General features: G+C 42.4%; 2 protein-coding genes and 1 long non-coding RNA gene across 11 annotated transcripts in view; 2 read left to right on the forward strand and 1 right to left on the reverse strand.

The window, feature by feature from the left end:
• The window catches only part of LOC125743018 (carcinoembryonic antigen-related cell adhesion molecule 20-like), a 95,069-nt gene that overhangs the window by 57,796 nt on the left and 9,884 nt on the right, over window positions 1-27,389 (forward strand). The window contains exon 1 of one of the 9 annotated variants that reach the window (XM_049015600.1): window positions 25,496-25,601. The exons of the other annotated variants lie outside the window; for them this stretch is intronic. Within the exon in view, the coding sequence (XP_048871557.1) occupies window positions 25,577-25,601 (25 nt within the window). The 5' untranslated portion in view covers window positions 25,496-25,576. Of the gene's footprint in view, window positions 1-25,495; window positions 25,602-27,389 lie in introns of those variants that run through there. 9 annotated transcript variants of the gene reach the window in all.
• LOC125743035 (uncharacterized) lies at window positions 1,847-5,875 on the forward strand. The gene is made up of 5 exons (XM_049015646.1): window positions 1,847-1,924; window positions 3,510-3,557; window positions 4,961-5,179; window positions 5,486-5,746; window positions 5,858-5,875. Exons 1-5 carry the CDS (start codon window positions 1,855-1,857, stop codon window positions 5,866-5,868), a joined length of 609 nt encoding a protein of 202 aa, XP_048871603.1. The 5' UTR covers window positions 1,847-1,854; the 3' UTR covers window positions 5,869-5,875.
• LOC125743042 (uncharacterized) lies at window positions 10,730-17,792 on the reverse strand. The gene is made up of 3 exons (XR_007398267.1): window positions 17,531-17,792; window positions 14,378-14,484; window positions 10,730-14,165 (listed from the first exon to the last, which is right to left on the reverse strand). It is a non-coding gene; the product is annotated as an uncharacterized LOC125743042 (long non-coding RNA).

The raw sequence follows: 27,389 nt of genomic DNA on the forward strand, positions 1-27,389 counted from the left end.
AAAAGACACAGACAAGCCCCAGGATGCCGCGAAGTATTGAGCCAATGACTTTGTGCCTTACTAAGCGTTTTCTCGTCTCTCGTTTTCCTGAATCCCTGTACCTATTCCGTCTGCCTTGTGTGCTTACCTTACCTTGTCCTCGCCCTCTTCCCAGACCCGTTCCCGAAACTGACCCGTCTTCTCTCCTGCTGAGCCCGGCACGTCCTGTTCCCGTTTCCCCGTGTGTTCCAGTCCTGTGCCCCCGTGTAGGAAGGATTCCCCGGCTTCAGACCCATGCCTTTGGACCTCGACTATTCTTTCAGCCTGTTCCCTCTAACCCTTCTCCAGTGCTGTTATTAAAGAGCGCTGTGAAATGCATTTCTGGATTCCTTTCCCCTTTTTGTGGGCAGTGTCACATTATGGAACCGCCGAGCGCTTCTATAGGGGTAAGTAGTTGTTGATACGATGAAGCCTTATGGATACGCTTAACGCTTTGCAGTGGTATGGAACCGCCATATTAATGCCAGGGCGATCGACGAGGAGACATCAGTGTTCGATGGCGTTATAGATGATAAGTAATGGCATAACATCCTTAAAAGGGGATTGCTTAATCACCACCAATGGTTATCTGAAAGATACTTACATCAGATGAGGCGATGACCCGCTGTGCTTCCAGGATCATAGAGGTATCTGCGCGGACGTATGAGGCGGAGGTGTACTATTGCAAGCCAGTGTTTTGATGTACCCAATGTTTATCTATATATCTTCTCAATTTAGGTTTTAGGCCTGCGATAAACGCACGTTTCAATTGCTGCATACTCTGCTTTCTACGTATATCTCTTAATTTACTTTGTTCCAACCAATTATCTGAATACTTATATTCCTTCTTCCTTTACTCCAACTTTCCTTTCTTTGAGGTTCGTAACATTTCTAGTTTTAAATTTTCTTGTAATTTTAGAATATCTGGAGTGTGGAGTTTCCCTTCAAATCCATGTTTTTTTCCTCCAACTCCAATTACTTATTTGTCCTGATCCTGGTTTATATCCTTCCATGAACTTTTCATCTCTCTCTAGTTCGATTTGTTTACTCTGATTCTTCCCCATTATTACCTTTTATTGAATACATTACAAAACATAAAAAAATCCTAAAAGCAAGTCCCTGGCATGAGACTTCAGGAGGACACTAACACGGCCTTCTACTGCTCCCTATTAGAGCAGCGGTGTTAGTTTTCAGGGATGAAACCCGTCCTTTATCCTTCAGTCACCAGTATGTTGTTGCTTTTAGGGTGGATCGTGTAGGTTAGTCTAAAACCTGTAAGGACACATCCACATAGAACGCCGTACACTCTCTCCCACAACGCCTACTTTCGCTCCCGCTTAATTTCGGCTAAGCTTAACCATATGCATGCCTTGGCCACCTACTCACTTAGGTGCCGTATGTCTCACTTGGCCACCTATTCACTTAGGTGCCATGTTTCTCACCTATGTAGTGTGCTCTCTGTTCCGTCACCGAGGTCCTTCAGGCATCACCAGACGTCGAGTGCAGTTCTAACCACCGGCCTGATGACGAATTCACGTCACAGGTCTTTCTTGCACCCGTCTCCGAGTGGCTGCCGGCAGGCTTCAGTGTTGCTCCTCTCGGCGCGCTGGCGATGTCGTCAGGGATCCTCGGGTCCGGCTCAAAGGACCAAATTATATGTTGGGGAAAGCGCCCGGCGTTTCCACCCCAACTCCACCTTTTATTGAGACAACACACTTTATAGTTTTACTTGCAAGGGTACCCACACTCTCTGCAATGCAAACTACAGCAGAATGTGTTACAAAGGGTGGTTCCCCTTGGCTCCTTTATTTATAGTCAGTGGGAGGTGCAAGAGTCATGCAGAATAGGGATGTGAGAACAAGAACAGTTTTTTACTTAAGTGTACAGCTGTTGAGCACATACTCAGGTACGTGCAGCTAAATACTATTATTAATATAATCTAGAGTATGAGGTTAGAAGAAGACAAAATAATGTATATATATATTTACACTCATAGCTAATCATACAGGAATGATAACAAAAATGATTAATAACAGTTTCTTCAACCTAACAGTATCAAACTGGTAGCCCTTCGTATGGCTCAGTACCCGTGAAGTAGCTCTCAGTTTCAAAAAGGTTGGTGACCCCTGGTTTAAACCATAGAAATGAAAATGCTTTGATATATTTTCAAAATGTCAGTACAAGTATGTTTATAAGCTCCAAAATTCTGAATGATCGTCAGTTCCAACTTTCCCATTGTCACTGACTCATCATTTTTCATTAACAAATTGATAGTAATTCACGTCAAAGACAACAGAAAATTGTGCCAAATGATGATAGTTGAACAAAAGGGACATTATGGTGTGGGGATTAAACTTTTAATTATCATTTGAGAAAAGCTCCAAAGCAATGGAGAAAATCTGTAAGTGCCTTTACTTGTAGAAATGTCCAGCCAGAGACTTTTTCAAATATGAAGAGAATAATTTATTTCTACTCAGACAGAAAATCAACTCTGCATGCAATCTCCCCTTTGCTGCTTGAGCACAAGCACATCAAGTGTGGAGACAGTGAGCACAGATGAACAATTTCTCAGGGCAGTTACAAAATCTTCAGGAGGTATCTGATCACTGCATAAATAAGAAATACAGTTGGCTAAGACTTTGCAGAACATCTGCATCCAAGCTGAGAATAAAACTGTACTCCCTATCCCGCCAGCTTCGGCTGAGGAAGAATCTAGTAAAGGCTGAATTAAGGTGCTGGCTGAATGGATCTTAACTGCAAAGCTGCTTGAGAGCAGTGAATGATGTCGCAAAATACATTTCATGATTAAATTTGCAGGTCTCTCTGTATTAATCTCTGTATGACTTCTCCTTACATAATTATTCATGAAAGCCACTGACTCTGCAGCAGTCATGCCTTTAGTAAATAAGCTCTACAGAGCCTTCTTGGGGCACAATATTGTAAAGTGAATAAAGTTATATGTTACAAAAGTGCTTGAGATTCACCATACTCCATTTTATATTTTGATGTTAATGTACAATGCCAATGGCTTTGTCTTGTTGTTATGTTATAATAATATTATGAATATGTTGTGAATGTATATGATCAAAAATGCAACAGAGGAAATGAGCTTAAACCCTTGTAATGTGATTTTTTTCACATTTGATCCAATTTTATAAAGAAGCCCTTGCAACTTTGCATGCTTAACTGAACTGCATAGGTGGACATTTCAGGTACAGAAAGTAAAAACCAAAACCAGGATTTTGCTTCAACCAGCCAGTTGATTACTCTGTGACTGTGACTCTTTATGCTCAATTGGTTGGTTGAAACAAAATCCTGGTTTGGATTTTTACTTTTTGGACCTGAAATGTCCACCTCTGCTGAACTGTCAATATCCATTTATATTTAATTAATTACTTTTAATTGCTTTAATGATTAAATGATCAACAAATTTATCTTGGGAATTACATGTTTTTAGATTAGTTAATTGAGATTGTTTTTTTTTCTTACAGTGTTTGGTGCTATTTTGCCATTTTCACTGGGTCAATCTAGGCCAACAGGTAATTAAAAAAATACATTCTTATTCTGTGTCAACAGAAAGCAGTCTTCCCTTAATCTTCCTTCACATCCAAGAAAAATATTAAAACCAAGTAAATGCAATCCAGTAAGGGTACAGAGTCTCCCAGAAAACTAAAGTTTACTAAAGCATAAGGCAATGAAAATGATTGTATAATATATACAGCTTTGGAAAAAATCAAGCAAGGAAGAAGCCCTTTATTAATGAGAAACAGGGAAGAGTTGGACAGGAGTTTGCAAAAAACATGTATATTTTACATAGATGCCCACCCATAAATTGAGAAATGAGTGAAACAAAAAAATGTGCTGTGGTCTTTTAATTCCCAGAGCTGTATATGAATATACATTGATGGTGTCAGTCTGTAGTTTTTTGTAAGATGCATGTTGCATTTGTAAGATGCCATGATTTATCGTTTAGCTAGTTGCCCTTGTCACGATCGCTGATCGCGTGTAAGGCGCACGGACAGACAGGCAGGCAGGCAAGGATCAGGCAGGAAGTCCAAAGTCGGGGAAACTAGGGGTTTATTCAGGCGACTAAGGACCGGAAACATCAGACGACAGCTAACATCAATGACGGACGAGGACAACAGGTAGGACCAAGACTTAAAACAGGACAAGACTAATCAAAGTAATCAGACACAGCAGGAGACGATCAGGGAAGCACACGTGGGTAATCAGGAGGGCGTGGCACACACGAAGAGCGGACGAGGCGGGCATCACAGCCCTGTGAACTCCTAAATGACACTGACCTTCTGGACAATGTTAGCTCGCCTTCTGATTGGCACTTATTAGTTAACTAATAGCTAGAAAACATGTAAATATTATTTGTGTCACGATCGCTGGAGAGCGGGTGATCACACGGGCGAGAAGGCGGGCAGAAAGGCAAGCAGGCAGTCAGGATCGGGACAAAACGAGGGTTTAATTGGGGAAAACGAGGTGCAGTGAACATCAGACGCTGATTGACATCAATGACAGACCACGGACTCAGGTAAGACACGGACTGAAATACACAGGACTGATCAAAGTAACTAGACACAGCTGGATACAATCGGGGAAGAACACGTGGGTAATCAGGGGGGCGTGGCACACACGAGGAGCCGACAAGCAGGTCATGACAATTTGAAATTTTACTTGCATTTTAGAATTTAATATGGAAATATTTGGTATAAGCTAATTCTTTGTCTGAACTAATAACTTTAAAAATCTTCAATAATGACATTAATGCTGTTAAAATATGCGATACTGGGGAATTTTTAAGCATTTATAATAATTCCTAAAGAAATACTACATGCATTTTCTTAGTGTAGTTCTCTTCTGTTTAAATTTTTTTGTCCAATACGGAGAAGCTGGTATGTATTTGTGGGTCTTCATCTTCTCTTTCCGACAGTGAGCATAAAGAAGCAATTTTTACCTGTATACTTGGGGGACACCATAGTACTCACCTGCTCAGAAGGAGGCGACGTCAAATGGTATTTCAATGATACTGTAATCCCAGATCAAACGCAACAAAACTATATCGTCATCATAAAGTCTATTAGTGCACAAGGCCGATATGTGTGCGAGAGGAATGGAATTAAGAGTGAAGCATTTCAACTCGAAATTGAAGGTAAGTAAATATCCACAATTATCAATAACCTATTGTTACATTTAGATTCCTGTAAAATGTGCCACATGCTGTTTATATGCAAATATATACAAATATGCTGCTATAGGAATATTTCTGTGAATTTAGTACAGTGTTATTTGTTTGCTTAGCAACAATCATGTATCAAGAAATACATGAACTTGTTCAGATTGTGAAAGTGTCTGTGTAGATCTTTGAGAAAAGAAGAATGGCAAATTTGCCTTGATTGGCAGGTCTGAGCCTGACGATATCTAATCTCCTCCTTTCCTTGCTTCTTTCATATCCCAGACGCCTTTCCTCCAGAGATTCTAGACATAAAGTTTGGAGATTCAGTGGTCTATATATATGACTATGTTCTTCTAGCCCTTTATGTGGACAACGACTGGCAGAACCAGCACCTTTACCGTGTTATAATAAAAAATTACCCAAAAACGGGCCCTTTGGAGTTCATGACGTCCTCTGTGGAGAAGACCTCAGAACCATATATTTATTGGTGTAAAAATAAGATCACAAACACGAGAAGCAGCACTGTTGTACTCTCAGTAACTGGTAACACTTTCTATACTTTCCTATTGATCCATTTGTACACTAGTTATACAGTTTTTCTGAATGCTTAAACACTGTATACCTATGTGTGTCTGTTTGCTACATGTATGACAGCACCGTCTTGAAATGTGAATCCTCCCTGGATACCTGCTCCATTGGAAACTTCCTGAAGCACTGACCTGTCACAGGAACTGTGTTAGTCCGGATGGATTGACCAAAGAATATCTAAGAACTGTGAACATGGCTTCTCATTAATTCAATGATGCTACTAGTAGGTTTTTCAAATTTAAGATCTGATGTAATTTTCTCTGTCTGAAAGTGCTCCTTCTCATTAGATTCACATTTCAAGAGGGGTATTCTCAAAATTGACCTCTTGGCAGCTGAACGGAAAGACTTGAAAATGTCATATTTGACCCTGGGAGTTTATTTTGAAGGAGTTGAGTTGAGATAGTTATATTTTCAGAATTTATAGTTCAGATATGCTTCTTTCAACTGTATAAGCAGGGGCGCTCTAAAGGGGGGGTAAACGATGACGATTCTCAGGGCCCATGACTGAGAGGGGGCCCAGAGAAGCCCCCAATAAACTGTGTTGGGGGCCCTGTCAAGATTCTTTTCATGGGGCCCAAAATCCTTAGCAGCGCCCCTGTGTATAAGTTTCATGCCCATCACTAACTATCTACACAGTCAACCACGCCCCCGAAGTAGGGGGTCCTGTGGGGGATTTCTCACCTCTGACCATTTTCAGATGGCAATATATCAAAGAATAAACGGTTTTGATTTTGTAACATGGATCAGCATATGCCGGCTGTCAACAATGTTTTCATGGGGTGGTTCTGTGTCGTCTCTCCCGAAAACATTACAATATCATTTTGCATAAAGATCAAAGACAATGTTAGCGATTGAAAAGATATTCATTCGTACTTTGCTATTCGTATTTTCAGGCGTTTTTGGACTGGCAAGTTAGGGGGAATATAAGTAAAAAATTAAGCAATTAATACAGTATAATAAATACTAATTATAATTATTTAACAACTGAATAATTAATGAAATTGTTGACCATATTGTAGGGAAATAATTTCAGACACAGGCACAAGCAATGCTGTCACGTCCAGCAGTGCTGCCTGTCTGCTCCCAGCATTTCCCTTTGGCGTGGTTGTTAATCAGCTGTGCCTGAAGTTCCGTAGTCTTACCTCTTGTTCCTGCCCTCCTGTTAACCTCCTATTAACCAGCCACAACTGCCTCATGTTTACTCCTCTGTTAATCATGTATATTAGGCGCTCTCAGTCCTGTGATCCTTGTTCAGTCATTGATCCGCATGAGCTTCCCTGCCTGTCTTTCTAAGTCAACACCCCTGTGATAGGTTTCATTTGTACCCAGCCTGCACTGGAGTCATCCTTCTCGCACTCCACTGTGATAAAATTTGAGACGCCCTTTGATGGTCTTGGGCTTATTCTCACATTTAAAAGTTTTGCTGCTTATGTTTCAATAATTGATACATATTGATAAATATATTGTTGCCACGGTGAGGATCAGCATATGCTGGTATGCCCATGGGCGATTGTAAATAGCCCCTTGTTGTACTGTTGTGTTAATAGTTGTATTTTCCAATTGTGGCATGTATGTTTGCCCGTGTCTTATGTGCACCCAGTCTGATCCTCACGTGTCCTTAGCTTTGCATAAATCTCCCACAGTTCAGCATCTAACCTCCATCCGTTTCACTAGTATATTTTGTTCCAGTTAAGTGTGCCCGATAGTCTTATTAAGAGCTACTACAAAAGACAGTATTTTAATCGGCGGACTAGTGTTTTCGTCATTCGTTGTTCTTTCTATATCTTGGCCTACAATATTGTGGCGCTGGGCGGACCGAAGCATTGTGGGAGCAGAAAAAAACAAGGAGACTTGCTTGCCAGGGAAAATGCGCTCTTTAAAAGCAGTCCATAACAAAACTATAACAGGTATCCAAAGAGCACTGAACCAATTACACAGAGCGGGAACACAAGGTTGTTAGGCGCCGAACTGTAAGGTTCACACATGGTGGGAGATTTACGCAAGCTAAATACATGTGAGGAACGAAGAGGGTACTCATAAGACACAGGCAAACACACATGCGACAATAAGCAAATGCAACCCTTAACAACACAACAAGGGCTATTTACAATTGCACACGGGGCATGCTGGGACATGCGCCCTGCCGGTGCTACATTATTGAGGCCGAGCCTCCGGGTTCGCCTAACTTAATAATAAAAAAACAACACAAGCTCCATCTCAGTCACTGAACACTTCTCATCTTTTTATTTATAATACCCCGTGCCTTTCTTTTTTAAAAAAAAACCAAGGGTGTCTTGCCAAACAGGACGAACACAAGTGGATCCAGGCAACCAAGTTTATTAGGGATTAAACAAAGCGTAGTTGTGAGCCGGGTCCAAGTTGTTGTCAATAGCCGTCCGATCGTATCGCCAAAAGCCAAAACTTAACCCAAAGCCGTGGTCGAGAGAGGCGAAGCGGAGGGTTGAGAAGCCAGTAGATCAATCCTTGGATGTAGATGACGGGGGAATACACGAGGGGCTTCACGTGAAGGGCGGAGGGGCAGGAGGGCAGGTAGGAGGTGCGGGAGGCTCAGGAAGGGCAAGAAGGACAGACTGTAACTGGGGAAGAAACACAGAGTTAAACCACTCAACACGTGCATAGCAACTATACCTTGCACTATGCTGTTACCAGTTCAAGGTTTAAGTACCGTCTGTCAATTGGTGGTGTTGGTAAAATTGGTAAATTTCTTACATATGCCCTCCCACAAAAAAACATCACTGTTTCAACAAAAGAAAAGAACAATCACAAATCCACAGCCCACAACAACCCAAATGACAAACCCTGGGTGTCCATTATAGGACCAAATCAATCCCAGAGCACAGAGCGCTATCAAAAAAGGGATATGTCTACAAGAAACAAAGAACAAAACAAGCAAAACAACAGCAAACAGAACATTCAGTAAACCACAAAATCTGAGAGATATGCAGGATGCCACAAAACTCTTCCGGCCTTAGACCGTGCCATACCGGAGTCCAGCCTCAGTATCTCTGACAACCCTGTATTCAAATGAGGCCCTGCCCCATCCAACCCAGGAGATGGGGGGTGGCTGGGGCATCAGCCACAGGGGATGAACTCAAACCGGACAAATGGGCAGGGGGATCTGAAAGATGGGGTACTGGTAACGTGTACGGTTTTAGTCTATTGTGATGGACCACCTGTGCCCTTCCAAGCCTGTCCAAAGGCTTGACAATCCAATTAGTTAGTCCAGCTTCCCTCTCTGAGTCCATCACTTCCACAATCTAGTAGGGGCCATTCTAGTGAGGGCGACTCTCCATGGGGTCATTTAACCATTCCATGGCACCAAAACCATAGCCCCCATGGTGAGCACCTTCATCATGGTACAATTTCTGTTTCTCATGTGCCTCAGCCAGATTAACCAAAGCCACACTGAAAGCCAACTTGAGTTTGCTGACACAAAATCTGCATGACTTCCCCTCATTCCTTTGGTCTAACACCCCACAAGGTACCAGCACATCAGCTAGGACTCATCTCCCACAGTCATGCATGAGGTATAATGGGGTAAATTTTGTACTGGAATGAACTATGAGTATTATAGGCAAAAGCCACCTGCTTCACATAACTATCCCATTCCCCACCTTGTGACAGCAGTTTCTTAGCTAACCGATCAATTAAAGTTCTATTGTGCCGTTTTACCATACCATCCGATTTAGGATTGTAGGCCGTGGTGTGAGTTTTCTTGATCCCTAACAATCGGCAGAGGCACTGAGTCACCTCAGCCTCAAACTGCCGACCCTGGTCCATATGCAATGTCTCCGGGATGCCGTGCACCAGGACAAAATCCTCAAACAAGCAGTGTGCCACTGTATTAGCGATCTGATTTGGCAGGGCATAGAGGTTCACAAATTTAATAATATAGACTTCCACTACCAGCACATACTTGTTACCTCTTGTGGTCACTGGCAACTCTAAGATGTCAGCTGCAATCCTCTGCAAAGGCCAGTTAGCAGGAGACCCACCTATAGGAGCCTTTGGTTGAGGAACTGGGGAGTGCTGTCACATCCCGATCATGTCACTCCTCCTGTGTGCCACACCCCCTCATTAACCTCATATGGAATCCTCCTGATCACCAGCTGTATCTAGTCTTGTCTAATTGAGTCTGTTTATTTAAGTGCTTCCCAGTTTGTGTTTCCTCAGTCTTGTCATCAACGTCTTGATGTCGCTAGTGTTTCCTGTGTTCCTGATCGTGTTTACCTCTAATAAATCCTGAGTTTTATCCTCTATTCCCGGACTCTTGCATCTGTCTCCATTACCCTGCACCGCCATACCTCAGCGATACATGACAAGCGTTGCGTCTGACATGCCCTACATTTTTCACACCAACATATATGTCCCGTAACATGAAAGGCCAATAATATGTTTGCCTAACTTTTTCCCAGACCTGTTCAGTTGAAAAACAAGCAGCAGCTGGCCCTCCATGAAACTGATTCAGGAGCTGAGGCACTAAGGTTGGGGGAATAATCACCTGCACCTGCTTCTCACTTGATGGAGATGTTAAAGTCTGGCACAAAAGTCCCTCTATAATCGATAAGCGGCTGAATTCTGTCCACAACTTACGAAGAGGGAGAGAAGAACCCTCTCCGGGGGGGTCTCTGTTTACCTTGCCCAATCCAAACTAACACCTTGTTAATGTCCAAATCCTTTCTCTGCAATGACATTGACTCCGACCTGTCCGAGGCAAGTGAATACATCAACTGGGGATTCTGAGCGGTACCAACTTCTCCTGGCTCTGTAGGCAAAATGTGCCTGGCTGAGGCACATGAGAAACAGACATTGTACCATGATGAAGGTGCTCACCATGGGGGCTATGGTGTTGGTGCCATGGAATGGTTAAATGACCCCATGTAGACTCGCCCTCACTGGAAGGGCCCCTACCAGATTGGGGAAGTGGTGGACTCAGAGTGGGAAGCTGGAGCCACAGAGAAAATAAGTGGTCTAACCAAAATAACAGTGTGGTGGGTAACTTTCTTATGCCCAGTGACAGGGGTCTGTCCAGGAACATCCCACTACCTTGATACCAGGTTTTATCGGGAGGCAAAATGTCATTCCCCCCTGGAGAACAGGCCGGACTCGACATCCAGCAACTTCCGTGGGATCCCATAAAGTCTCAGGATGCAAATCCTTTCTCTGCAATGACATTAACTTCGACCTGTCCGAGGCAAGTGAATACATCAATTGGGCCTTCTCCTGTCTTAGTAGGCAAAATGTCATTCCCTCCTGGAGAACCAACAGCCTGCACATAGCTGTAAGAGTTCCTTGACTCAATGTAGCTGTCCAACGCTGGCCAGCGTGATAATGCATCCGCATTTCTATGGCGGAAACCATCCTTGTGGACAATAACCCAGTTGAAAAGGTCTAACTCCAGAATCCACTGGCCCCTTCTCCTTGTTGGGTCATTTTCCAGGGCTATACAGTGTTATGCAAAAGTTCAGGCACCCCTGATAATGTGTTGGTGCCATGGATTGGTTAAATGACCCCATGGAGAGTCGCCCTCACTGGAAGGGCCCCAAGGATTCTCTAAAGAGACACAGAGAAGTCATTAAACACCTGGATCTAGGTTTTTATCCGGGACACCCACAATCTCAGACACTCATACTCCTCGCTCAGTCTCTCAAGAGCCCCAATCAGAGCTGCCATTGATTCTGCTAAGATCACAGCATCGTCAGTAAAGTCAAGATCAGTAACTCGTTCTTTACCAACGGAAGCCCCACAGCTGCTGGACCCCACGACCCTGCCCAACACCCAGTCCACACAAGTAGGAGCAAGAATACACCCCTGGCAAACCCCAGAATCAACTGGGACACACAGAGGTTCTCCATCCACTCTGCCTAGCACTCACAGTACCAGTGTACAGGCCGGAATTGACATCCAGCAACTTCCGTGGGATCCCATAAAGTCTCAGGATGTCCCACATAGCAGCTAAATCAAACGCTTTATGTAAATCGACCAAGGCTGCAAAAAACCTCTGCCGATGTTTGCGCTTGCGCTCGAGGAGAACTCTCAGTGCCAGAATATGGTGGATGGTAGACTTCTTAGGCACAAAACCAGACCACTCCAGTCATTGGTAGGAGAGCAAGTGATCATGGATTCTGTTAAGGATGACTCTAGCCAAAACCTTACCTGGCATTAAGAAACAGTGTTATCCCCCTATAGTTACCGCAATCCAGACGATGACCCTTCCCTTTCTAGATAGGGACTACAAGTCCCATTTTCCAGTCAGTTGGGATGACACCTGTCTCCCAAATTGAAGCAAAGATTACCTGCAAGGTCAGTATTACCAGCAGCCTGGAGAAGTTCACCAAGGATACCACAGATCCCTATAGCTTCCCTTACCCCCCAGCTGATTCTGCAAGGACATCAGTAGGCAGGAAGAACAGTGGGTGTCAGTCCCCTATGCTGACCTTATCAGGTACCCAACACAAATATCAGCATCATACAAGCTCTCTCACACAACTACATACATGTGAATTTTCTATTGTTATGTCCACATGTGTTACTGCCCTAATCACAAATTGATCTGCTTGAAAGTGGAGATACCAACTCCAATTCTGCCTCTCTTGACTTGCAGATATTTCGCTGATCTTCTATCTGCAACACGTGGTTCAAGCTCAAAGCAGAAGAAGACTTTGTTGAGAAAACTAATTCATACGGTTTCTGAGCAGTTTGCTGAGATAAGCATAATATTGACTAAGGAATATACAAGGAATATACAATGATGAAAACACACCTTATACTGAAAAATGTTAAGCAATATCAGTCTCATATATATACATTTTCAGTCTGCAAGCATTTTCTGTTTATCTCCAATCATCTAGGACACCCATGAGTTCTTCAGCTGCCTGATATCCCAGCTAAATGAGCTGGGGAAGTTAATTCTGGCCTGGGAGAGAACAGTGATGTACACCAGTCCTATGGAAGGACACCTGTCATTCGAGATGCTGTGCCAGAGGACGTGTACCATGTACACCCTGCTGGTTTTATTGGTTTTGCACGGCTGTCTGAATGACTTACGTAATGCTGCCATAAAGACACAAAGCATTAGTATCGCTTTCCACTTTCTCTACCTGGATGTCCTCCCAAATTTGCAAGTGGAAGATCTGCTGAAGAACTACTTCGAGGTGTCTGTAGTTCTGCACACAAGATCACTCACAACTAGCAGTTTTCCAGAACACATACTCACCCTACGCCTGACTATCTGGTTCTGACACAGAAGTGTTGCATTGTAATGGTGCTGGTAAAAGGCACTAATGACTTAGTACCTCTGTGTGCTAATTACAGAATACAGAGGTGGAGTTCAGGTGTGCCACCTGCAGGGGGGGCATGCTGTCCTTTCATGGGCATTTATTACACTGCCTCGGTGAGTTCATTACATTCCCAACAAATAAGAGGAACAGTTGTATGCATATATGGTGCTCAGTAATGTGCACAGTGTGACAAATGGATGTTTTTGTGTTGAGCGGTATGTTGTTCATTTTCTCATACATGTGGTGTGTGTGTTCTGTGCTGTCCCTCTCCCCTTTCTCATTGACTCTCCTTCTGCATCTGCAGTATCCTGGTCCTGCACATGAAGAGATTCAACTTCATCTCAGTTTGAACTGGTCAAAGTGCAGGACCCAGTTCTCCTCCGCAGGGAGACCTCCCTGCTCCGCCACTTCAGGGAGATCTCCCAGCTGACAGGGACACCTCAGGCAGCACTGCTCCAAGAAGGTAAATAAGTACCTTGGGGTGCACTTCCAATATACATAATCATAATATACTGTACTATTCAGCAAACTATATGGAGGGATTGTACAGTTCAATGGATTTCAGTGGTGGAACCAGTAAGAGTAGATCATCTCCCCATAAAACCTGGTACCAAGGTAGTAGGATGTTCCAGGACAGACCCCTGTCACTGGGCAAAAGAAAGTTACCCACCATGCCATTATTTTGGTTAGACCACTTGTTTTCTCTGTGGCTCCAGTAGAAATGTCATTTCACCTCTCATCTCATTGTGTTTGGTTTCTCCTGTGGTTCCGGTCTCTCTTAAGCAGCTGGACCAGAGACAGAGCAGCAAACACCTGCACTGTTGAGGGTAGGGAGAGTTGGTGGAAGACATGTGAGTGAGAGGGAAAGAGAGGGAGCTTAGGACATTAGTAAAGTTTAATAAGAACAGAGTAAGAGAGACTGGAGATACGCAGAGTGGTGGAGCTGCCATAGAGGTAGATGAAGTTCATGGTGAGTTTTCCCTTCAGGCGGAAACAATGGTCGGACGGGCAGCCACCCAGACACCGCTATCAGCTTGTCGGTATTCTCAGCCACCTTGGCTCCAGCACCATCTCTGGTAAGATAGATAAATACACAAAGGACTTTTTTTAACAAGACCTTCTTACACAAGAAGTTTACTGTTATATTCATTTGTGTAACAAAATTCTCACGTAGTGAAAATGCTCGTATTTGTGTAGCTGCCCAAATGTGATTTTTATAAAGATACTAAATAGTCCTGTGACCTAGAAGGCATATTTTACACCATATAATCAGAGGACGGCCTACCTGTCTTTCTCGTAGGTCACTACATCAGCGACACCTTTACCATGGAAGAGAAGGGCTGGCTGGCTTTCAGCGACCACATAGTGACCAGGTCAGACGAGGAACAGGTGCTGAGAAAGAGGAAGAGCAGTGCGTACATGCTGTTCTACACCCAGCAGGTAAGCAGAGAAACACTGAATACACTCTGTTATGCTACATCCAGCAGCTAAATACAGACTCAGTGGATACATATTGCCCACCGAAGACGCAGTTACATACCTTACTGCAATATGTCAAACTTTCAGAAATATTAAACTGAATCTTTTATGTTTTATGCTACACTAATGAAAGCCTGCCACTTGTACCACTTGATGCATATGAAATGTGCAGAAATGTGTTCTTTTGTAGGAGTCCTTACACTGAAGACTACTGATGCCTTCATATTGGGGACTAATGCTGTGGTTTCTGGTTTTGTTGAGCCAAAAGAGGAAGGAAATGGTACCAATGAGTGTTTGATTACAGGTACGGAAGTAGATGTGGAAATTGTATGGAAAAGACAGCTCTGGGGTAGCTTAGTCCCCTGCTTGTTTTCTATTCATATTAAAATGGCCTCCCTTGCCACAGTTTACAAGGGAAAACATATTCTTCTTGTAAGCATTTTCCCCAAGACAAGGTCTGTTTCCGTTTAAGAGCTCCTTTCACTGGAACTAAGGGGCCAAGCCCAACCCCTGAAAAACAACCCCACCAATCTTTATATTTGGCACAATGCAATCAGGCAAGTACCATTCTCCTGGTAACCGACAAACCCAGACTCATCCATTGGATTGCCAGACAGAGAAGCATTATCCGTCACTCCACAGAACACGTCTCCAGTGCTCTAGAGTCCAGTGGCGGCGTACTTTACACCACTGCATCCAACACTGCATTGCACTTGGGTGATGTAAGGCTTAGATACAGCTGCTCAGCCATGGAAAGCCATTCCATGAAGTTCTCTACACACTGTTCATTAGCTAATCTAGTCTGTAGCTACTGACTCTGCAGACAGTTGGTGATTTCTGCACACTGTGTGCCTCAGCTTGTCTTGTCCCTGCTCTATAATTTTATGTTGCTGTTGTGCCCAATTGCTTCCACTTTGTTAAAATACCACTACAGTAACAGTTATCCATGGAATATTTTGTAGTGAGGAAATTTCACGAATGGACTTATTGAACACGTGGCATCCTATCACGGTACCACGCTTGAGCTCACTGAGCTCCTGAGAGTGACCCATTCTCTCGTAAATGTTTGTAAAAGCAGTCTGCATGCATAGGTGCTTGATTTTATACAACTGTGGCTATTGAAGTGATTGAAATACCTGATTTGGAGGGGTGTCTAACTTTTGGCAATGTAGACCTTTTTTGGGGCAAGTATATTACTTGGTTAAGAAATGCAAAATTTGTGAGCATTTGTTGTATTAAAATATCAATCATTTTGTTTGTTCACAAATGATGTGTGATGCAGTTCTACATTCATGACATACATGACAACTCTGCATGATGCAAGACAGATGGGGAAAGAGAACATATGTGGACACCCCCAGTAATTACGTAATTAAGTCATACCCATTGCTGCAACAGGTGAATAATTAAGCACACAGTCACGCTGAAGGTACACCTTCTTGGTTGCACTGTGAGGGAGCCAGTGACATACCTAATGATGCAAACAAAGCTGTGGGTCGGGCCTCCCCTCTCTCCAGCTACAGAGAATAATGCATAGCACCTTGGGGTACAGATGCCTAATGGTGCCAACCAAACTGCAGGATGAACTCTCTCAGTTGCCACGTAATAGAGGGACAGATGCTTTTTCTCTGACTGGGGACATCGCCAGGGCAGCACCAATGTGCTGTTCCAAGCCCTGTACAGGAGTATTTAGGACATAGAAGCCAGACTACTTACATACATCGCCCTCCACAATTATTGGCACCCCTTTGAAAGATTTGTAAAAATGGTTAGTAAAAATTCACATCACACTGAAAAAAATTAGGAAAAATCCAACATTGCCTTAATATAAATTTATTGAAAGAAAAACAAATCCTTCATCAAGAAATAATTATTTTCAACAAAAACACATGTGCCACGATTATTGGCACCCCTGCTCTTAATACTTTGTACAAACTCCCTTTGCTAGTATAAGAACACTGAGTCTTTTCCTATAAAATATAAAGTAGGAGAATACCAGCAGGGCATCTGAGTCCATTGCTCTTTACAATCTCTGTCATTTTTTTTTTCCAACAGGACGCTCTACAGCTGTACCGATTGTCAATAAATTACCCTAATGGTTATACCTAGGTTCAATAGGGCGGTATGAACGGCTTAATCAATATCAACGCATTTGGGTTATATTTATAGAACAAAATGTACTGCAATATTATTTATATCAGATGTTTAGTGGATTGTCAAAAGAACAAGCAGAATGAATATGAAATGAAAGGAAACTGATCCAGGTCACTATACAATATACACCATTAAAAAATAATAATTCACAAGCAAATATGAAAGTTGCCAATCTGGGTGCACCCTGGGTAACAATTCAGATTAATTATAAAAGAAAATACATTCATATATAAATCATTTTTGTCAAAAAATATACCGTCCGTGAAGTAAAACAGCAGCAAGCAAAACTAATTTTGTTTTCAGTCTTAGTCCATACGAACAACTAGGCCCAGTCCGTATATATATAGAAAGAGAATTCCAAGTTCAATTGTTCAAGTTCAAGGTCCAAGCAAATGGCAAACGATGCTAACACCCCAACCAGATTTTGGCAGCGACAGGTTAGAATCTCCGTAACTACTTGCTCTCCCTCACGTCTGCTCGCGCAAGGGTCTCCTGGTGGCTCGCCATCTCTTCTTTCTTTCTTTTTTTTAATCAAAAATGACCTGCACATTTAAATATGCAGTCATAAAAACATGAAATATTTTACACAATAAACTTAAAAAATAATTGCAAGCAAAACAAAATAAAAATAAAGACATTGAATAGGTAAGTAGATTATATACATGTATACAATGAACACAGCAGTATGCTAAGTTAGCAACATAGAATTGCTAGCATGCTAACTCACTTGCAGAACATTCTCGTTATACTCGACTGCTAACTACTTCTTTATTGGACTTTTATTAAAAGAAAAAAATTAACTTACCAAACAATGCATTTTACAAAGATATTTATATAGATATATCCTTTACGCAATGTTGGTTCTTTACGCCCACTGCCTTCTTCAAGCCACCTAATCTGCCATCTAAAGATCTACCGTTAAAACAGGATGATTTTACCAAGTTCCCACCAGCTACGAGGGGAAATGTTAAAAGGTTCCTACTTAGATTTATTAACTCTTATTGGGGAAAATAATTAAATAAATTAAATAAGTCTACATTGTAAATACATACATAAGCCTTTACTATTTATATTCATACTTATTATTATTATTATTATTATTATTATTATTATTAATAATAATAATAATAATAATATTATTATATTTCATTTTAATATCTGGGGGGTGGCATGGTAGTGCAGTGGTTAGCACTGTTGCCTCACACCTCTGGGACCCGGGTTCAAGTCTCTGCCTGGGTCACATGTGTGTGGAGTTTGCATGTTCTCCCCATGTCGTCGTGGGGTTTCCTCCGGGTACTCCGGTTTCCCCCCATAGTCCAAAAACATGCTGAAGCTAATTGGAGTTGCTAAATTGCCCGTAGGTGTGTGTGTGTGAGAGTGAATGGTGTGTGAGTGTGCCCTGCGATGGGCTGGCCCCCCGTCCTGGGTTGTTCCCTGCCTCGTGCCCATTGCTTCCGGGATAGGCTCCGGACCCCCCGTGACCCAGTAGGATAAGCGGCTTGGAAAATGGATGGATTTTAATATCTGGTTTTGTATTTTATAATTTACAATCTAATTGCAATTTTTAACTGGGTTACATCCTCCCCTTGTGAAGATAAGCAAGTCCCTTCACTTTATGAACATGCTTAAACTACTTCTAGATCTTGCAAGGACATGTTTCTTATGATTCCTGCATGGTATTTCAGGTACAGTCATAGAACTAACAATGGCCTCATTTAGAGATTGGAACAAGGAGTTAAGTACAATAAGTGGGTTACCTTATTGTAGATAGTGGAATTTCTTTGGGGGTTTTGGGGTTCTGAGGGACCGTCTTAATGTGGGGTCCTCACTAACTATGACTTGCTCTGTGTTCTCCTGGGTATTATGTAGGGCTGGGCGATATGGACCGAAAAATCATATCTCAGTATTTTTAACTCAACCGCAATATACGATATATCTCAATATTGTTTTCCCATAAAGTAATAACAAACAGGCAGTTCCAAGTCAGAGTCAAATGTCCTCAATATCACACGGGCACTTTTATTTACAGACAGCTGTACATATACATCACAAAATAGCTCACAAAAAATGTCTATTTGTCCTACCTTACTGCGTTTCAATAGATATATCTCTCGATTGGTGCTAGGATACAAATTATACATTTTATTAGTAACAAGTTACAATGTAATTCCTAAGTAATTTAGTAACTACTCGGGTACAAATGATGAACAAGGTAACTGGTTGAAATAAATGATCCATTATGATTCATTGCTAATGAACATGAGATTTATATTTGAACTATAAACGTGTAACAATGTATACAACTGTAGTGCAGCAATAACGTATATTACTCTCACTGACATTGCCCTCAGCTGGATTCAATCATACCTCGCAAACCGGATAGAGTACCTTGCTATGGGTGACTCCACCTCACACAGTCTCCTGTGGCGTTCCCCAGGGGTCAGTTCTTGGCCCCATGCTCTTCATTCTTTACCTTTCCCCGCTCGGTCAGGTCATCAGCCGCCATGGATTTTCCTTTCACTGCTACGCCGACGATACACAGCTTTATGTAAATGCCACAGCTGCAACGCCACTCTCATCATCCCCATCATCCCCATCTCAACTCACCGTCTGTCTGGAGGAGATAAAGGTTTGGATGGATCACAATTTCCTTCAACTCAACAGCTCCAAAACCGAGGCCATTCTGGTTGGCACCCCTCACCAGATAAAATCATCACCCATAACCAGTATCATCTTCTCTGGCTCTAATATCTCTCTCTCATCAACAGTCACAAATCTTGGCGTAAAAATGGATCCCCAACTCACCTTTGAATCCCATATCAACCATCTCTGTAAGACCTCCTTCTACCATCTCCGGAACATTTCCAAACTCCGCCCCATTCTCTCCCTATCTGATGCCGAAAAGCTGGTCCATGCCTTTATCTCCTCTAGACTGGACTACTGCAATTCACTTCTCTTTGGGATACCTAGCAAGAGCCTTCAGAGGCTCCAATACATTCAAAACTCTGCAGCAAGGATCCTGATGAGAGTGCGAAAACATGAGCATCACTCCCATTCTCCACTCACTTCACTGGCTTCCCGTCTCCGCCAGGATTGAGTATAAGGTTTTGCTTCTTACACACCAATGCGTCCATGGACATGCCTCCCCCCCCTACCTCAAAGAACTTATCAACCCACAACGCGCAACACGTTCTCTCCGTTCTACGCAGGCTAACCTCCTCCACAAACCAAGAACCAATCTGAAGACTATGGGAGATAGGGCTTTCTGTGCTGCTGCTCCAAGCCTATGGAATGCCCTCCCTGACTTCCTGAGGGCACCACAACCCACTGACTGTTTTAAAAAGCATCTAAAGACTTTTCTTTTTAACAAAACCTTTGGTTCCTCCACTTAGAAGTTTTAAATTTGTTTACTTTTAAACTATTTATTTTGTCTCTCTTTATATTAACTTGTAGCCCTTTGAGATCCTGGGATGTAAAGGGCATTATAAATAAAATGTATTATTATTATTATTATTATTACTTACCTCTGAATGGTACCAGTCACTCGTCTATGGTCATATGGCCGAGATTATACATGAAAGGCAGGTTTGACAACCACATGTCCCAGACTTCTCGAATGGGTGCTAGCCTGTCTGTTGTTCTTCTCGCTCGTCATGATCTTTTATCATTAAATCGGAGTGCCAATGTCAGCTGCCCGAACCGCACTCTGTTCTTTGTCGTTGGGAATATTGGTCTCCCAGTCTTTGGGTCCCACAGACTTGCGACACTCCTCTTGACTTGACAACCCCCGCCAGAATGCAGACACCGAGAAAGGCATTGAATTCTGAAATGTTAGTTCCACCCAGCTGTTGGAGAATTGATTTCTCCCCTCCAGGTTGTCATGGTGACAATAATCCTTTCCACTCGTAATAGCAGTCCTAAATCCCTTGAAGGAAAAGACAATGTCACTTGCCTGTGAGACATACAGCCGTGTTGGTCCTGGAGATGTGTTAAGGATGTACTGTGCTAGCAGTCTGCCTCCTCCTCCATCTGGTGCTCTGTTTGCCTAGGTTATGTTGCTGTTTTAGGGCACAAACATCTCTTCTTGGAAGCAGACCTCTTCAGACACTTCATGGGTCGTATTACTAAGCTCTATGCTATCCTCCTCCGAGGTACTGCTTTCCAGACCCACAATGTGATCAGCGACTTGTTCAGCAGTGTAACTTTCCATATTGTAACCGCAAGTAATACCACTCTGGTCAGGTTTGGCACCAGTGTAAGCACTCATTGTTTTATAAACAATTTCCTTTGATCTGAATGGATGCCTGCTAAGTGGCAATAGTGTTTTGTTCGTCCATTTGCCAAGAGATACGATCCCAGCAGACACTACAAATAGCTTCGCAACAGGGAAGGACCAATCACAGTGAATGAGTAGAGAAATCGTGGCCAAAGGCAAACAAAGATATAATAGCATGATCTTTTTATTTTCTTTTAATAAATTGCTTTTTAGAAGTCAGCACATTTTATACAACTTACAAATTACGCATTTTGCATGAAAAATTACAATTCAGGGTGTTTTCGTGAATTTTGAACAAACAATTCCCCAAATGCCAAGAGAGCACATTCAAATGAATGGGAGGTGGGAAGCATAGGAACTTTCAGGGGCTTGCACAGTTAGAGCGTTACAAAGGCATACCTTTGAATACGTTTGCTCTAAAGAGATCCCATCCATCCATCCATTTTCCAACCCGCTTATCCTACTGGGTTGCGGGGGGTCCGGAGCCTATCCCGGAAGCAATGGGCACAAGGCAGGGAACAACCCAGGACGGGGGGCCAGCCCATTGCAGGGCACACTCAAACACCATTCACTCTCACATGCACACCTACGGGCAATTTAGTAACTCCAATTAGCCCCAGCATGTTTCTGGACTGTGGGGGGAAACCGGAGTACCCGGAGGAAACCCCACAACGACATGGGGAGAACATGCAAACTCCACACACATGTGACCCAGGCGGAGACTCAAACCCGGGTCCCAGAGGTGTGAGGCAACAGTGCTAACCACTGCACCACCATGCCACCCCCTAAAGAGATCCAAATTTATAAAAAAGTCATTACATTTTAGACATCTCAAAAATTTTTATATTGGCTTAAAACTAAATATTTTAATTGCTGCTAGGTGTCGCGCTGACTCTGAACGGCTTTCCACGGTCTGTGTAGACATCCAGTGGTCAAAAAAATGCATTACATTAAACATAAGGGATGACTTTTTGTAGTAAAGAAGACATAGATTATATTAGCAAATTATAATAAAAAATATTAATAAAACTATTCCAACTGGGTCCCCAGGATAGCTATCAGCTATCACTTTTAAAGCCTAACAGTTAATGTACCATCTTGCAGCCTGCATGCAAATCTCAATAAATCAGGCAGACGTTTCTGACTTCCAATATCAATAGGCTCTAGAAATGTTCTTCCAGGAGCCCAGAACGATACACTACAGTGACACAAGCCACACTTTGTGGATAATTGTCATAAAAAGGAATATTCTTATGTTTAGTTCAATTGTTATATTGACTGAACTCATTAAAAAAAACACATGAACACGATGAATTCTGTCGGTGTCCATCTGCCCCTAGGGGAAACACACAGTGTGTGTGTGTAATATATATATACATTGTCATGACCTGTGCGTCCAGTCCTTGTGTGTGCCACGCCCCTGACCATCCACGTGTACTTCCCTGATTGTGCCCAACTGTTTCTTGTTATTTCGGCTTGTTTTCTGTATTTAGTCCACGTCTAAATCCATCTGGGTTAGATCCGTCATTGATGTTCGTTGCCATCTCCCTGCGCCTCCCCTTGGATAAATCCCCAGCTTTCTCTGTATTTTGCCTGCCTGCCTCATCCTTCCCTGCTTCCTGCCTGCCTGTCTGCCCGTCCAACCCACGGATCATCACAGAATGACGGATCTCCCTAATGCGCCTCCACAAACCAAGGATCAGCGCCTCGGTCTCTTATAGGAGGTGATATACTGGCTCAATCTACCCGAGGTCCAGGAGGACCCTATAGCTCGGGAGTTGGCCAGCCGGAGCGGGACCATTCTCCAGGGGATGTCTTCACCCGAAGACGCACACCTAATAGCGGAGGTGCGCGATAATTTCCGGCTGTTGGTAGCGAGGGTAACGGAGAGGCGGCTCCAGCCGCTAGCTCATTCTGTCACAACCTCCCCTCAGCAGACGAGCTAAAGACGGAGAAAGAAAGAGAAGCGAGGGGAGAGACCATTGGAGGAGCTGGCTGTCTTCCTGGGTTCCGCTTCTCTTCCCCGCTTCTCTCCCTGCCGGTGATCGGGAGGACTCCCCGATTATGCCAGACATCCCCACTGCCTCCAAGTTGCCACCCCGGGCAGCTTCCCCCTTCCAGGGCACATGCCTGGCTTTAAAAGGGGCCAGGGCAGTTTGGGACACTATCCCACAGATCCCGCGGGCTCTGAAAAGGGCAACGCCCACTAGTGAGGCAGCCACACTGGAGCCCGTGCATGATCTGCCTGTCCTGCCAGCATCTGATCTGCCTGTCCTGCCGGCGTCTGATCTGCCTGTCCTGCCGGCACCTGTTTTGCCTCTCCCAGCGGCTGCCGTGCCGCACAGCAAGGCTCCAGCCACTGCGGCACCCCTGCTGGCCCAGAGTCAGCAGTGCCTGCACTGCCCGAGGCGCCTGCCACCTCCCCGCCTCCAGTTAGGGCTCCGCTCCCTGCTTCTGCTGCCGCACCGCCTGCTGCACCTCCCAAGGCACTGACGCCTCCGCCTGCAGCTCCGCCCGAGGCGCTGCCGCCTACGCCGGAAATCCCGGCTACGCCCGCGGTCCTTGCTATGGCCCCGCCTCCTGCAATGCCTGCTACGATTCCGCCTCCGCCTGAGGCCCCTCTGCCTCCACTAGCTGCTCCACCCGAGGCCCCTCTGCCTGCACCCGCTGCTCTGCCCGAGGCCCCTCTGCCTCCGCCCGCTGCTCTGCCCGAGGCCCCTCTGCCTCCGCCCGCATCTCCGTCCGCTGGCTACCTCTGTGACTACTAATATTAAAATTTACTTTCGGAAAATCGTCTGTCATATTGTTGTTTTTGTTAGTCCTGTGTGCTGTATAGGTACTGTATGCTAATTTCCGTTATTACAGTTAACTATGCGAAGTGATATGGAACTGTAATGCGGTCAAGAGAGCTACCTGGAACTACGTTCGCCGTGCGTTTATCTGAAAATAATTGCACACCTCAGAACGTTCGTCAGCCAATCAGATTCAAGCATTCAACGGTCCCGTAGTATAATCTTAATATAACATCTATCTGCAAAATAAAACAACGCAACCAACCGTTAATACTAAGGAATAAACTATATCTTACACTGACCAATTTTCCCCGGTCCTTATCTGACCTGTGAGTTTAGCTGTGCTTTTATTTGGCGAATTATCTAATCCATTCAAATCTAAAACTTCTGACTTCCAACGGTCTGTTTGTTTGCAATCGCTGCATACGCGAAATGCGCCCGTTGGCAACACTGTTAAACAAAGCATATATTTTAAAAAGTCTAAATATACATACCTTAATATGTGTCTTAGTCCTTCTCTGACTTCGTAGCGCTTTCTTGTATCAATTCTCAGATGATCCCATCAGTTCTGATCTGCAAACCTTTTATTTCTTTAAACAGATAAATAGAGCCTTCCACTGACCTCTGCGTATGCGCACAAGTTTGAAACTAGTTGCGACCGGAAGCGTCCGGTCCATCACAGTATAGACCTTTTGTGAATGTAGAAGTTATAAATTCATATTATCTAATTTTTAATTATTTTTTGTAATGTTTGTAACCTTAACTCTACACAAACAATTTAATATATATACAACAACACAGTACAATTGTGGTGGATATATGTTTAAGAATGAAATGTGCAACAGGTTTTAGAACGGTTAACCAATGTAGATTTTATATACATTGAATGCAAAATTAAAGTTAATGAAAGAAAATGCACAAAAAAAGTGCTGTTGCGCTTTAATAAAACAACAGCACACGTTGGTACAGTAAAAACATTTAAATTTTACAGATAAAGCATGTAACCATAAGTCTAATTTCTGTAAACATACAGAAAAGAAATTGTCCAGTTTCACTGAAGGGATTTCTCTGTTATTTTACAAACTGTGCGTAAATATACGTTTATGCAATGTCATTTTAATAATTTTTTTTCTGTCATTTAACATAACAGGAAAAAAACGTGAATTACAGTCAAATTGACTGATATAAAACATTTTAAAATTCTGAAAAAATTTGTCTTATTTTACAGTGTTCTTACAGAGTTACATTTTTGTGATTAGCTACAGAGTTAATTGGGACATGATAAGCCCCAGAGCCAGCTAGGGTGCAAACACACACCTACTGTACATGATCGCAACATGCAACAGCAATCGACATGCATTCTCTACAGGTTACACTGTTACATTATCTTGTATTTTCCTAATGATCACATTAGTTACGTGTTATACAATGTTATATAATATCCCATATTGCCATGCATTATAACATATGTGCAGAGAAATATCATTGTTGCTTTGGATAAATAAATTCATGACCATACACCATAAATTTTGCTGTTTTGAATAGTAAACAAAACGTTGCATTACGTGCGTTATAGTAACTCTTAAAATCACGTATCATCTGGGTGTATTAAGTAATACTAAGAAACGATGAAAATGTGAAAATACTTTCTGTGCTTTCCAGCTCGTATACCACTTCCCCTCCCTCCTTCATTGCTTTCTGTATTGGTCCCTTATAAAGGCATTCACTCTTCTCAGTTCCCGTTTAGTTGTTGCCAGCAAGTGCCGTTCAGTCAAAAGCGAATATGAAAAAGGTGATGGTTCTTTTTGGTAAGACCAACTCAAACTCATTTTTTCAACATTAAACACCTCGTCCTCTCTCTGTAATGTGCTTATCAAGTTTTGTTTGTTTTTCATCTTTAGTCACTGTTTCATTGTATTTGTTCCTGTCTGCGATTTATTAGGCTGAATGTGAAAAATCTGTTCATTTATACCATAAATAGTTTTTCCCCTTATTCCAGTCTGTGCGGACTTTTAATGGGTAGTAATTGTTTTTGCAGATCCTCGTACCCTATTGTTCTGATTTGAGTAAAATTGTACGTGGGTTCGATAGTCTTAAGCCTGAATATTTTATCAGCATTTATATGTTATATTTGGGTTTTTAAGCTCTTCACTGATATAACATTGATTCAGCAGTTCTATTGGTCTAACTCATTATTGATAAGTATGAACTATAAAAAACATAAAGGAAAGCATATATTGACTGCTGAAATAGCGCTCCTCAAATAATAAAACAAAATAATAAATTATTCACTGAAAATATTAAGATGTTAGAAGACATCCAACTGCGTCATTTGTCGAGGAAAATGTTTTTTGCTTCCGATAAAAACATATCATTTCACTTTTGATTTAAAATAAGGCAGTAATGAAAGTTCTCTGTTACCAAAGACAAAGGAATTGGCCGACTATGTATCGTAAATAACAAGCTTTAAAATAGTTTTTAAGCTTTTCCAACATTTACAATAATTATTTTGCTGTTTAAATTATTTCGTTTTAGTATTTAGCACAAAGCACGATGCGTAATATTCCTCTGATTGTACGTACTAGATAACTTTTTAATACCTTATTCTAAAACTAAAAATTAAACGATATAAGCTTTTATCTGAAAGAATGAAACACTTTTATCCTAGGGCGTAAATGTGTATCAGGGGGATGCGTGTTAACGCCACGTCTCAGGCTCAGTTTCATTCCGCGATGTAAACTGAAACTATGCCGCTCTTAGTCACAATGCGAAGTTCCAAGTGTCTTGCACACTGATGTTTATTTACAGCACACTTAGCACTGACGTAAACACCGTAGAACTAAAGATACAGGACAAATACAAAGAAAATAAATATTACATATTCGCTAACAATAACATACATACAACGATAAACTCAAAGTACAACATACCACTTTTGCCTGCTTGTGAGCTAAGAGGGAATGTTTGAAAATCCTAGCTGGAGAGGACGTTCTCTTAATTTCTTGTGCAGTCTAAAACTCCAGCGCCGCTCGCAAAACTTATTCCTCTCCAGCATATGGGAAATGACGTATAACATATACGTCCGAAACAGTTAAAATATATGCAAAATATTTAAAGGAAACAACCCTTAATCAAATAAAATCCCCTTGCATTCTGCAATGTAAATAATATTAAATATAAATATAACACATATGAAATTAATCAAAAGCAGATGAATCTATTGAAAATGAAATAGTAATGCCAGCTAATGGTAATAGCAAATTAAACCAAATTACAATTTTAAAACAAAGTTTACTACTGTCAGCACAGAAACAGTTACAACCAAGGCTTGACACCGCGCAGTAGTGTGTCCCATTGCGAATTACACTGATTTTTATACACTTTTATTTTATCAGGATATTCATCACAGGGATTTTCCAGGTATCATTTTTGGACCATTTGCTATCATTGTCCCTCCCTTTCCATTGCTCAGGTATTCCTCGCACCTGTGTGATAAGGCTGACATTTATTTTATTATCTATTCCCTTGGTAAACATGACCGGGCAATATTGTTTCTTTGTATAGTTTTGGCAAAGACCCCATTAATGCAGTAGGAA

This window comes from Brienomyrus brachyistius, chromosome 5, assembly GCF_023856365.1.
Source record: "Brienomyrus brachyistius isolate T26 chromosome 5, BBRACH_0.4, whole genome shotgun sequence".
NCBI classification, from domain to species: domain Eukaryota; kingdom Metazoa; phylum Chordata; class Actinopteri; order Osteoglossiformes; family Mormyridae; genus Brienomyrus; species Brienomyrus brachyistius.

Bases quoted from the DNA above. Each gene is read 5' to 3' on its own strand.
- LOC125743035 (XM_049015646.1), top strand. From the start codon at position 1,855: ATGCAGAATAGGGATGTGAGAACAAGAACAGTTTTTTACTTAAGTGTA. The intron at 1,925-3,509 runs GTACGTGCAGCT...TTTTTCTTACAG, and splicing joins GCTGTTGAGCACATACTCAG to TGTTTGGTGCTATTTTGCCA. The intron at 3,558-4,960 runs GTAATTAAAAAA...TCTTTCCGACAG, and splicing joins GGGTCAATCTAGGCCAACAG to TGAGCATAAAGAAGCAATTT.